Source organism: Chiloscyllium plagiosum, unplaced genomic scaffold (assembly GCF_037043375.1).
Source record: "Chiloscyllium plagiosum isolate Xiang-an unplaced genomic scaffold, Cpla_swu_hap1 HiC_scaffold_44, whole genome shotgun sequence".
NCBI lineage: Eukaryota > Metazoa > Chordata > Chondrichthyes > Orectolobiformes > Hemiscylliidae > Chiloscyllium > Chiloscyllium plagiosum.
This window is the reverse complement of record NW_028270182.1, coordinates 19,801,917-19,815,120: the sequence shown is the minus strand read 5'-3', so window position 1 is coordinate 19,815,120 and position 13,204 is coordinate 19,801,917. Positions and strand designations below refer to the sequence as shown.

At 45.6% G+C, this 13,204-nt stretch overlaps 1 protein-coding gene across 4 annotated transcripts in view; it reads right to left on the bottom strand.

Moving 5' to 3' along the window:
• Positions 1-669: 669 nt before the first annotated feature.
• The window catches only part of LOC122548357 (neuronal tyrosine-phosphorylated phosphoinositide-3-kinase adapter 1), a 42,567-nt gene continuing 30,032 nt past the window's right edge, over positions 670-13,204 (bottom strand). For 3 of the 4 annotated variants that reach the window (XM_087982927.1, XM_087982926.1, XM_043686902.2), the window contains 3 exons: positions 11,561-11,722; positions 10,030-10,139; positions 671-4,220 (listed from right to left, as the gene is read on the bottom strand). In XM_087982927.1, coding sequence (XP_087839053.1) covers positions 3,990-4,220; positions 10,030-10,139; positions 11,561-11,722 — 503 coding nt within the window. In that variant the 3' untranslated portion in view covers positions 671-3,989. Of the gene's footprint in view, positions 4,221-10,029; positions 10,140-11,560; positions 11,723-13,204 lie in introns of all 4 variants that reach the window. The other variant, XM_087982928.1, reaches the window with a different exon arrangement.

The window sequence follows — 13,204 nt, the reverse complement described above, 5'->3', positions numbered from 1 at the left end:
TGATGAGGAAAGAGTTGATGTGGACGTAAAGTGATCAGAAGAATGCTCTGTTTGTTGCCAGAGACCCTGGCTCTCGATAAGTATTCACATGTAAATACATTTTGTATATACAGATATATATATATATATTTAAATAATGCAATTGTCTTTGGTTGGTGCAGGCGTGAGATATTGGAAAATTGGAACCTGTTATAAAAGAGATCTCAACCTCTCCCTATTACCTAATACTAGCGAGTTACCCATCATTTTTTTATCACATCTCACTGATTATAGTCTCCCCCAGGCCAGGGTTCTCATTGACATTTCAAATACTGATAATTAACCTTCATAACTAGACCTGAAGATTGTGTCATCCTGGTCTGAGAGAGAAACAGAGAGAAGGGGAGGGAGGAGACACTTAAGAAGTCTCAGGAATTTTAGAGGGACAGGAGAGCTGTGAAACGTAAGGCTTGAACCCTGAAAGGCCTCGGTCAGGACCAAGCTCAATTGGGGCTTAAAGAACCAGCTTGGCAACAGTGTAGAGTTAGAGCTGAAAATGTGTTGCTGGAAAAGCGCAGCAGGTCAGGCAGCATCAAAGGAGCAGGAGAATCGACGTTTTGGGCATAAGTCCTTCTTCAGGAATGAGGAAGGTCAGCAGGAGAAGGGCTTATGCCCGAAACGTCGATTCTCCTGCTCCTTGGATGCTGCCCGACCTGCTGCGCTTTTCCAGCAACACATTTTCAGCTCTGATCTCCAGCATCTGCAATCCTCACTTTCTCCAACAATGTAGAGTTAGCCAATACCTTCAATGCTGCAGAATACAGGCATCACTGATAAAGGCCAACACTTCATGTCCTAAATCCTATACACAATTGAGAAGGTTCCCTAATTGAATGGCACTTTAGATGTTAAGTGTCAGTCAAATTGTTATGGGGCTGGAGTCCCACTTCAGTTAGACTAGGTAAAGGCAGATTTCCCTGCAGGTGAAGGAGATTAACAGACATTCAGATTTTTTTGGACAATCTGGTAGTTTCATGGTCACTGAGCCTTAGCTATTTATGCTGGATATTTATTTAATTAATCAAATTTAAATCAGCCCCATCTAGTAGCCATGTCAGTATTAGAACATCTGTCTGCCAAACATTTGTACCTATTATAACCGCTCTGCTAGTTTTCACTATCCCACCAGGAATTAACCTGTGGGGTTACAGTTGGCCTGCAAGGGGAGATAACCAGTTTAGAGACCAACCATTGGAAATGAATGCACTGCTCATTCTGGATCTCAAGATGGAGGTATACAAGGCAAGTGTGGACCAGCACCAGCAAATGAGAGAGATTTAGGATTAGGGCTGTAGCAGAATAAGCCTGTGGGTTTGTTGTTGCTAATGAATGCAAAGCATAGATGACCAGATGGGACTAGTTGCACCATCTCATGTAGAATAGCTGGCATAGATAAAGACGGGTTGAATAAGTGCACCAGTTCAGGGCAGCAAGTAATGATGGGAAGCACTAAGGTAGGACCTACAGAAAGGGGGAGCTCAAAAATTCACTGTAATTTAATAAAATGTCCAGTCAAATGTCAGATGGAATTCATCAACCAGGGCTTGGGGTAAACACAGCAGTAAATTACTGGGCAATGAATAGGTTGGTTGATTCTGTTTTATTTGAAAAGTCACAGATCAGCAGCGTAGTGATGTCCTAATGTACTAGAGGCGATGAAGCGAGGGCAAAGTTCACTCAGCCTGGGACCAGCCCAGTTCATGTCTCATATCATGAGACACGCCCAAGATAGGTGGGCTTTTTATCTGGGGTCATGCTTCTCCAGCACGTTGATGCACATGTATTCATCATCTGATAATACAATGTGTAACTAATGTCCTAACTCCTTGATGGGATGTGGATGTTGCTGGGCACTGCCAGCATTCGTTGCCCTTCCCTAACTGCCTTGCTCAGCCAGTTCAGAGGGCATCGAGAGCCAACCTCATTGCGGTGGAGTTACATATAGGCCTGACCAGGTAAGGACAGCAGATTTCCCACTCTAAAGAGCAGTTAGTGAACCAAATGGATTTTAGAGCAGTTGGCAATCACTGTTATGGTCACTAATTAAATGGAGAGAAGCATGCAGGTACATAATTGGACAGACTGAAAAAGACACACAGATACAAAGAGTGATGGGCAGAGATAGACAGGTGCACATAGACGACCAGAGTCAAACAAACTCATAGATGTATGCTTCATACAGTCAGACATCAACAACCACATATTGACACAGACAGCTGCATACATAGGGGAAAAAAAAGGAGATTCTAATGGTAAGACAGATAAACACGTGGCAGATTAGACAAACCCTTGACAGGCCTACAGCAAGAAACAAAACCTGACATTTACACCAAAGAAGCTTTGACCAATCCCTGAAGATTGGGCTACGAGGTAGGATGGATTCCCAAATGTCCTGGCCACAGTGCAGTGTCAATCTTGCCTTGGCTAAAGCAGCTCTCACACACAACAGTGGAGCAAGTGATCAGGGTTCACAGGATAGTATAACAGACTGGACACCCAGGTGGATTTTATTCATTATTGCCTTGATTACCAAGGCCAACTGTTTCACAACTCTGTCCCCCATGACAGCAAAAGCTGCCTTGCTGACTGAGGACAAGAACACATGCTTCCTCACAGAATTTGTGAATACTCCCATCAAACACTCCCAAGACATGAATAGCACAGAGTTAGTTAAAGATTCCTTTTTTTTTTTGAAAGCTTCTTTGATAGTATCCTCAAACATTCCCAGGACAAGTACAGCATGGGTTAAATAGAATAAAATTTCCTCTATGCTTAAACTAAAACTCCCTCTACACCGTCCCACTCCCAGGACATTGTCTACTGTGGCATTATTTCTCCACTTCATCTTCCAAAACCTTTTATTTCCCTGAGGGAGGTGAATTTTGGATAGAACATTCTCTATCAGTGACTGTTTCCCATGATCACCAGTACAACACTGGCTGAAGCGGTTATTGATTGGAGGGAGTCACTCTTCTTTCTTTCTCTCTCTCATTCCCTGACTAGGTGGTGGCACCCCATGTCCTCCTCCTGTTGGCACCCTAAAATCTGATCTTACCCCCTTGTATACACTGCTCTCACTCTATTACTTGATGCCCAGTTCTCATGCACACCTCACATTTGATACCACTTCAGCTGCCAACTTGCCCAAGTCAGTGACAGGCCTGAGTCACGACAGACACTGGGGTAATATGGGATGCAGGGGTAAGGGTTTAGACCATTCTGGATTTTCAATTGGCAGGGTGGTTGTGGGGTGGGGGAGGAAGGAGATAGGGATGGCGAGATCATTGGAGTGTTTTTTCCTGTGTGGGTTGGGCCAGAGTCAGCGACATGTTGTCCCTAACAGAGGAGCTGGCCTTGCTATCTTCTGTAGCTCTCCAGTTCTTCGGTCATCAATGAACAACCAAGGCTCTTGCGCTTATTGTTTGACTCAGTAGCAAAACGTGTCAAACACTGAGCACCAGCGAAGGCCGATCTTCATCCTCTATGGGTGACCATGAACTGGCTGGTCAATGGACATGCTTTCCACCATTTGCTTGCACTGTTTTGTCCATCATTGATTGGTTAGTTCAGCGTGACATGATGCAGAGATCATTTGTCAGGCCTCTGTTAGCCTGGGCTTTATACTTGCTGACTGATGAATGTTTTCTGAAGGCTTATTCTGTTTCAGAGTATAGGAAACAATGAAGGGCTCAATGGAGGGAACAGGGGCAAGGAAGTTAGAATTGATGAAGCAAGGGGTGGGAGTGATTGAATTTTGGGGGTGGGTTTGTCGTCAGGGGGTTTCCCCAAGTGTTTTACAATCAAGGCTACTTCAGGTCCCGTGCAGAGACCTGATGTCCTACAAGCCCAAAGATTGAGTCTCTGGAGTTCAAAGGTCACAAGCGAACAGGCTTGTCCTTTGCTCCTGGGTTTGGGGTGGGGGTAAGGGCAGAAGGAAGAAACGGGCACTGTCAAATCGCTGTGTCCCAGAGGACAGTGTGTTGTCGTTGGCACGGAGGAGTCCCAGTTTTCCGAGAATCTGAGCCTTTCTTCCAGCTTGGGAGGATAGGCATACTGTCCTGTTTGCATAGACTCCTTTCCGGTCTTCGTCGTGCTTTGATCTCCTTGCACAGGCACCGTTTATGCTCGATTACCTCCAGGAGCTTCCCATCCTTCTCGCGTAGTGCCTGCTGCTGAAGACCCTGTCAAAGTAGAAAGGAACATGTCAAAGCTTTTCATTATAACTCTGTTCAAAACTCAACTGACAGAACAAAACATTTAAAACAAAAAGTTGTATTAAGCACCAATTAGCCTCTCTGGAACACTGCTTCCTTAAAACTTTCTGGAACGAACTGCCCTGTGTAACTCTCAGGCCACGCACAAACATCTCCGTTACTAAGCTGCATAGCCATCTTAAAGGGCCAGCACACTGCACTTAAACAGCATCATTACAGTAAGGAAATATTGTTCAGTTTAGCTTGGGGGTCTACTTCTCAGGGGGAGGTATCGGCCTTTGAGAGGGAACAGTGCAGATTCACCAGAATGATGTGGGAATTCAAAGAATTAAATTGAGAGGTTAGGTTGCACAGATTCTGCTTGTATTACCAGTTTAGATTATTAAGGAATGATTGTGAAGGGTTGGAGATGATTTAAAAATTTTTTTAAAAGGCTTGAAGAAGGGAAACTATTTCTTCAAGTTGGGTGTCAGCAGAACCTCAAAGCCTCAGTTGAGGCTGTTGAAGTGGGAGTCAGTTGTAGATTGATCTATTGCTTTTAGGCACAAGGGATTCAGGATTCTGGGATCAAGGCAGGGAGTCAATTCCAAACGAGAAAGCACAAGCTTCTTCAGACAATTAGCAAGAATGAAAGACTTGCGTTTATTTTACAATCACAAGACATCTCAAAACCCAATGCACTCCTTTCATTGAAATGCAGTCATAGTTGTAATGTAGGAAAAAGGGACAACCAATGTAGGTACAGCGAGAACCAAACCAACTTGAGCATGATCAGCAGATAAATACCTTCCTTAATTTTAACCACTTGAACTGGTATTTATTTCCAACATCACATGTCCCTCAGGAGCTTTCACAAACCGCTACAACTCTTGGGGCATTCGGCCAGCCAAAATAGTTGGTATGGGGGAGTTCCAGGATCTCGACAGAAGGAATGGTGATATATTTCCAAGTCAGGATGGTGTGAGGCTTGGACAGAAACTTGCAGGTGATGGTGGCTCCATGTATTGCCACCCTTGTCCTTCGCGATAGTAGAGGTCGTGGGTCGGGAAGTGTCTGTTGAAGGAGCCTTGGTGAGTTCTTGCTTGTAGATGGTACATAATGCAGCTGAGCACTGGTGGTGAAGGGAGTGGATATTTGTGGATCTGTTGCCAATCACGTGGGCTGCTTTGTCCAGGATGGTGTCAAGCTTCCCAAGTATTGTTGCAGCTGCACTCATCCAGGCTAGCAGAGAGTACTGGACATAGGTTTGCTCACTGAGATGGAAGGTTCATTTTCAGACGTTTTGTCACCATACTAGTTAACATCTTCAGTGAGCCTCCGGACAAAGCACTGATGTTTCCTGCTTTCTATTTATATGTTTGCATTTCTTTGTTGTGGTGATGGCATTTCCTGTTCTTTTTCTCAGGGGGTGGTAAATGGGATCCAAGTCAATGTGTTTGTTGATAAGAGTTCCAGTTGGAATGCCATGCTTCTAGGAATTCTTGTGCGTGTCTTTGTTTGGCTTGTCCTAGGATGGGTGTGTGGTCCCAGTTGAAGTGGTGTCCTTCCTTATCTGTATGTAAGGATATTAGTGAGAGGGAGTCATGTCGTTTTGTAGCTAGTTGATGTTCATGTATCCTGTTGGCTATCCTGGTGGCTAGTTTTCTGCCTGTTTGCCCAATGTAGTGTTTGTTATAGTCCTTGCTATGTATTTTGTAAATGACATTAGTTTTGCTTGTTGTCAATATGGGGTCTTTCAAGTTCATTAGCTGCTGTTTTGGCGTGTTGGGTTTGTGGGCTACCATGATGCCAAGTGGTCGGAGTATTCTAGCAGTCATTTCAGTTGTCTTTGATGTAGGGGAGAGTATCTAGGGTTTCTGGACACGTTTTGTTTGCTTGTTTGGGTTTGTTGCTGAGAAAAATCGGCAGACTAATGTTCATTGGGTACCCATTGTTTTTGAAGACACTATGGGTGATTTTTCTCTGCTCTGCGCAATTCCTCTGTGCTGCAGTTTGTGGTGGTTGCTCGTTGAAATTGTGTTCATATGCAGCTTTGTTTGTGGATGTTGGGATGATTGCTTCTCGCTAGCAGAGTAGTCCAATGTACTGACTTGGACCTTATGGATGATGAACAGGCTATCAGGAGGCAAGTTACTCGCTGATTCCCAGCCTCTGACCTTTGGCAGCCATTTTATTCATATGGCTGATCCAATTCAGTTTCTGGCCCATGGTAACTCCCAGTATGTTGACAGTGGGATGATTCAATGATGGCAATGCCAAAGAACCTAACCAACATTCATTCTTGTTGGGGTAGTCATTGACAGGCATTTGTGCAGAGTGGATATTACTTGCCTCCCCAAAGAGAAGGCCTAACAATGCAGTCTGCCTTCAGTTATACATGAGGCTTATCAGCCTGGACGTCGTATTTCAATCTATTGGATAGGACTTTATACAGAATAAATCACTTTTAGGACGGGTATTCTTCAGTTCCTGAAGGCGGTTGGAGAAGGTCACAAGGTCACATATTTGGGCAGTTGCTTTACCTGAAACAGTACATGGATAGTGTCTCCCACCAATCATCCTTCTCTAACCAAAAAAAGGTTCTGTAGATCAGTTGGGAAGATGACAATCATTCGAGAGGCGGAGGGGATTATAGAGAGGCAGTTACTCCACAGCCACATGAAGAAGGTAGATGGGTTATAGTGAGGGGTAGGAAAGGCAATGCAAGGATCTCCTGTGGTGGTTCCCCTCAACAAGTACACCATTTTGGATACTGTTGGGGGGACAAGCAATGGGCTACAGGTCACTGGGGCAGAGTCTGTCCCTGTTTCTCAAAGGGGAAGGGGGAAGAGGAGCAGAGCTCTAGTCATTGGGGATTCCATAGCTAGGGGGACAGATAGGAGGTTCTGTGGGAATGAGCGAGACTCATGGTTGGTGTGATGCCTCCCAGGTGCCAGGATTTGTGATGTCTCTGATTAGGGATAGTCAACACGGTTTTGTGAAGGATAGATCATGTCTCACTAACCTTAGTGAGTTCTTTGAGAAGGTGACAAAGCAGGTGGATGTAGGTAAAGCGGTTGATGCGTATATTGATATCAGTAAGGTTCCACACCGTAGGCTACTGCGCAATATACAAAGTTTTGGAGGTGAAGGTGACTTCATGGTTTAGATCAGAAATTGGCTCGCTGAAAGAAGACGGAGGGTGGTGGTTGACAGGATACGTCCATCGTGGAACTCAGTTACCAGTGGTGTGCCGCAAGGATCCATTTTTGGGCCACTGCTGTTTGTCATTTTTATAAATGATCTGGATGTGGGCATACAAGTTTGGGCTAGCAAATTTGCAGATGACACTAAGGTAGGCAGAGTTGTGGATAGTGGCGAAGGATGTTGTAGCTCACAGAGGGACATAGATAGGATGCAGAGCTGGGCTGAGAAGTGGCAAATGGAGTTTAATGCAGAAACATGAGAGGTAGTTCACTTCTGAAGTAATAACAGGAATGCAGAGTACTGGGTTAATGGTAAAATTCTTGGCAGTGTTAATGAACAGAGAGATCTAGGTATCAATGTGCATGAATTCCTGAAAGTTACCACCCAGGTTGATAGGATTGTTAAGGCAGTATATGGTGTATTGGTGTTCATTTGTAGGGGGTTTGAGGTTTTGAGCCACAAGGTCATGCTTCAGCTGTACATTGCACTGGTAAGGCTGCACCTGGAATATTGCGTACAGTTCTGGTCACTGCAACATAGCAGGGATGTGGAACCTTTGCAAAGGGTTCAGAGGAGATTTACCAGGATGTTGCCTGGGATGGAAGGAAGGACTTAGGAGGAAAGGCTGAGGGAACGGAGGCTATTTCCATTAGAAAAGAAGACGACTTAATTGTGATGTAGAAGAGAGTTAGATAGGGTGGACAGTGAGAGTCAGAGATGTGCAGAATGGAAACAGACCCTTCGGTCCAACCCGTCCATGCCGACCAGATATCCCAACCCAATCTAGTCCCACCTGCCAGCACCCGGCCCATATCCCTCCAAACCCTTCCTATTCATATACCCATCCAAATGCCTCTTAAATGTTGCAATTGTACCAGTCTCCACCACATCCTCTGGCAGTTCATTCCAGACACATACCACCCAATGCGTGAAAAAGTTGCCCCTTAGGTCTCTCATATCTTTCACCCTCACCCTAAACCTATGCCCTCTAGTTCTGGACTCCCCAACCCCAGAGAAAAGACTTTGCCTATTTATCCTGTCCATATCCCTCATAATTTTGTAAACCTCTATAAGGTCACCCCTCAGCCTCCGATGCTCCAGGGAAAACAACCCCAGCCTGTTCAGCCTCTCCCTGTCGCTCAAATCCTCCAATCTTGGCAACATCCTTGTACATCTTTTCTGAACCCTTTCAAGTTTCACAACATCTTTCCGATAGGAAGGAGACCAGAATTGCACGCAATGTGCCAACAGTGGGCTAACCAATGTCCTGTACAGATGCAACATGACCTCCCAACTCCTGTACTCAATAACTCTGACCAATAAAGGAAAGCATACCAAATGCCTTCTTCACTATCCTATCGACCTGCGACTCCATTTTGAAGGAACTAAGAACCTGCACTCCAAGCTCTCTTTGTTCAGCAACACTCTCTAGGACCTCACCATTAAGTGTATAAGTCCTGCTAAGATTTGTTTTCCCCAAAATGCAGCACCTCACATTTATCTGAATTAAACTCCATCTGTCACTTCTCAGCCCATTGGCCCATCTGGTCCAGATCCTGTTGTAATCTGAGGTAACCCTCTTCGCTGTCCACGACACCTCCAATTTTGGTGTCATCAGCAAACTTACTGACTGTACCTCTTATGCTCGCATCCAAATCATTTATGTAAATGACAAAAAGTAAATGGGCCCAGCACCGATCCTTGTGGCACTCCACTGGTCACAGGCCTCCAGTCTGACAAACAACCCTCCACCACCCACCCTCTGTGTTCTATCTTTGAGCCAGTTCTGTATCCAAATGGCTAGTTCTCCCTGTATTCCATGAGCTCTAACCTTGCTAATCAGTCTCCCATGGGGAACCTTGTCGAACACCTTACTGAAGTCCATAAAGAGCCTTTTACTTCAGATGGTGAAGGCTAACACAAGGCTTTAAATTGAGGGTCGATAGATTTAGGACAGATCTCGGGGTTAGTTTCTTTACTCAGTAGTAGGGGCGTGGAATGCACTGCCTGCAACAGTAGTAGACTCGCCGATGTTAAGGGCATTTAAATGGGCATTGGACATACGTATGGATAATAATGGAATGGTGTAGGTTAGATCGGCATCAGATTAATTTCACAGGTCGGCGCAATACGGAGGGGTGAAGGGCCTGTACTGCGCTGTAATGTTCTATGTTCTGACCATCTGGTGAAACCCTAACTTCTCATTCATTTCATGTGCTGTTTGTCATTCTGCCTCACCACAGCGACTATTCTTCAGAAACAGTACTTCGACCTTTCAGAGTCATCTCTCCCTCTGATAACTATTATCTTTCTCTTACTTGTCCCAAAAGGCTAGATTGATTGTTCGCCCTTTAATTTATCTCTGAATCTCTATCTCAAATTCTTTCTTACCTCTTTTTTGTTCACACTCCCTGTCTCACATGTGCTTCATGCTCTCTCTCATGTGCATCTGTTTCACCTAATTTTCATGCACTGCATTTTTTTCCCCTCTCTCCACCCCTCTGTCTCGCTCACTTCACGTTTGTCTCTACTTCTCTCTCTTGCTGGTCAGTCCCACTGTTACTGCTGGGGAGTCAATCATCATTCCTACCTGGCTTGGGGAGTCTCGGGATTGACTGCACTGTCGCTGCAGATGAGCAAGAGGGTAACGTACACCTGAGGTGGAGGCTGAACGACCAAGGCGATGGCTGAGTGCGGAGTCTAGAAAGGAAGAAAGAGGGAGAGAGGGTCAAGCAGAGATTTGAAAAAGGAGCATCGTGGAAAACTCAACACTTCATCAGTAACTTGCATGAATTAGACAAACTCCACCTGACCAAAGGGAATATGGAGCCCATATCCTGATTAAATCATTGTGATATATTTTCAGATGTGACCATGACTGACAAGATCATAGTTTATTGTTCATACAATACACAGTAGATGGATGTAGGCTTGCTCGCTGAGCTGGAAGGTTTCAGATGTTTTGTCACCATTCCAAGGAAACCCAAACATATAAGTAGAAAGCAGGAAACATCAGCAGTGCCTCGTCCAGAGGCTCACTGAAGAGGTTACCTAGTATGGTGATGAAATGTCTGAAAGTGAACCTTCCAGCTCTGCGAACAAACCTACATCCAGAACCTCAACCTGAGCTACAAATCTTCTCAAAACGTGCTGACACAGTAGCTGTCCTACTGTGATGATCTAACAGCTTACATTGCCTGGCAGCTCTGAGAGAGTAAATGAGACATTACGAAGCAAAATTTGACAATAGGCCACAAGAGATATTAAGGACAGATGACCAGAGTGAAAGGAAGAGCATGTGTTTTGATGTTTTTTGGGGGGGGGGGGGGGGGGAGAAAAAAAAGAGGTGAGGAAAGAAGATAGTGCATGGTGGTGGTGGGGGGTAGTGGAGAAAATAAGGCAGAGTGCAAGCTAGAGGGACTGGAGAGGTGAGGGTGTGCACAGGGAGTGTGGACAGGTGAGGACAGAAGAATGTATATGGGGGAGGAGAAGAGGGCAGGAGGGAACAGCACTTGATGGGGGTGGGGGGAGTGTAGTAGACAAGAGCATTTGTGAGTAGGAAAAAAGAGGAAGGGGAAAACAGGAAGGATGCACATAGTAGGCGAGGGGAGGACACATACGAGACAGCAAATGGAACAAGATATAACCTCATGGAGAAATACTGCAGAATACCAATGATTCCATTCAGCAATGGAGGTGCTGAATGGCCACTTGTCTAAAAAAATGCACTTTGATTTATCATCTTAATTAAGTGTTACTTTAGGCATTACAGTGCTGGTTGGAGACTAATTTCAGGGTGACATGTTTCCATAGAACTTTATAATAGGGAAACAAATGGAGACATAGGAGTGATTGAAAAAAGATGGGAGGTTGTACAGACAGAATGGGCATTCAAGTTTTACCCATCCTTCACAGAGGGTAGACTATAATGTCCCACACGTTACACAGTGAGACTGTCTGGGTATATGTATGGCAGATTAATAACTAAATGTATCTTCCAGGAGGGATAAAGACCAACAAAGCATGGGTGGGAATGGATGGAAATGGTGATTGTCAGTCAGGCCATTCTTTATAAAAGGTTGGCCAAGCACTAGCCAATCACGTTGAGCCAGCCAACCTACCTACACTCCGTTGGCAAGTCATCGGGCAGGGTTGGGGCAGCCCTGATCGTGAGGGCCCCTTGATTGTACAGCCCTCTGCGCCCTGAGTTTTCAGTGGTATTGCCGAAGCAATTTCCTCCTTGTCCATGGATTCGTTGGTTCCACTCCTGCCAGGGGCACCTCCTAGTGGCGAAATGGAGGCACGGTCAGCTCGTTCAACAAGCAACAGGTGCGACAAACCTAACTTGCAGTTATGAAATGCCTTTGACATAATTATGGGGAAAAAGGAGAGTGGGGCTAATTGGTCTCTTTGCATGCTGTCACATTCTAGCTGGGCTAATAGAGACTCACTCTGGCTGTGGGAAGATTGGCTACGTACTGGCAGAGGGAGGGGCTTGGGAGGGAAGATCTCAAACCCACTCTGGGGTGAGCCTTTGAAGAAAGCACCATCCCACAGGAGATTTCCTGGTAAATAGCTCTGGCTCCAATACTGCAATGCCAGAGTAACACCTATATCCCAAGATCAGTCTGGCTGCCTGCCAATACTCTGGGAAGGGTTAGACTGGGATATGCCATTTGCAAGACAGGAACAAGTTTTGCAATGTTGAATTTAACTGAAAACCAGTCAGTCAATCAATATTGTGGTTTTGTCTAGGGAGCTCAAAGTCAGTATCCAATTGAAGCATAGCCATAGGGGTGGGGCTGAGAGATTGCTCAACAATCTGATGCTACCCCAGTCTTTTACCTGATCACACTAATACATGGAGGAATATGCGTGCAGATAGACAGAAAAACCTGAAGAATAACCACCGAAAGGAGGACCCTGTCCAAATGATCCCTTTACCCGCAGATTATAGGGCCCTATTGTGATTGTCAACCCATGACCTCCTCCCAGCAACTAACGAAGTCGTATCACGACATCGGCCAAATTGTGGCCACTCGATCAGTCAATGACTGATTCCTAGTTATCCCTTAGAATCAAATCAGAAGACACTGACTCAACCTGTCCCCAGAGGGCTAAGATAAGGAGGGGTGGACATACAGTTGTGTGTCAACTTAGACTTGAATTCTACTTAGATAGTATTCCGTCTGCACATCAGAACAAACGCAATAACGCCAAATTATGGCAACAATTTGGGTAGAAAAATGCGTCGCTGGAAAAGCGCAGCAGGTCAGACAGCATGCAAGGAGCAGGAGAATCGACGTTTCAGGCATAACCCCTTCTTCAGGAATCGGTGGGAGGATTGGAAAGAGAAGTTGTTCAGAGTGAGGACCAGTTCAGTCAGTCGAAGGAGGGTGTCAGTGGAAGGGTACTGGTTGGCTCGGCTGGAAAGGAAGCAGAGGGCTTTGAGGCCTTTGTGATGGGGGATGGAGGTGATTAGGGATTGGATGCCTATGGTGAAGATAAGGCGTTGGGGCCAGGGAAACGAAAATCATGGAGGAGGTGGAGGGCGTGGGTGGTGTCCTGAACATAGGTGCGGAGTTCTTGGATTAAGGGGGACAGGAGCAGGCTGAGGTATGCAGAGATGCGTTCGGTGGGGCAGGAGCAGGCTGAGACAATGGGTCAGCCGAGGCAGTCAGGTTTGTGGATTTTGGGCGGTGTGGGGTTGTGGGACTATGAGGTTGGAGGCAGTGGATGGGAGATCCCCTGAGGAAGTGAAGTTA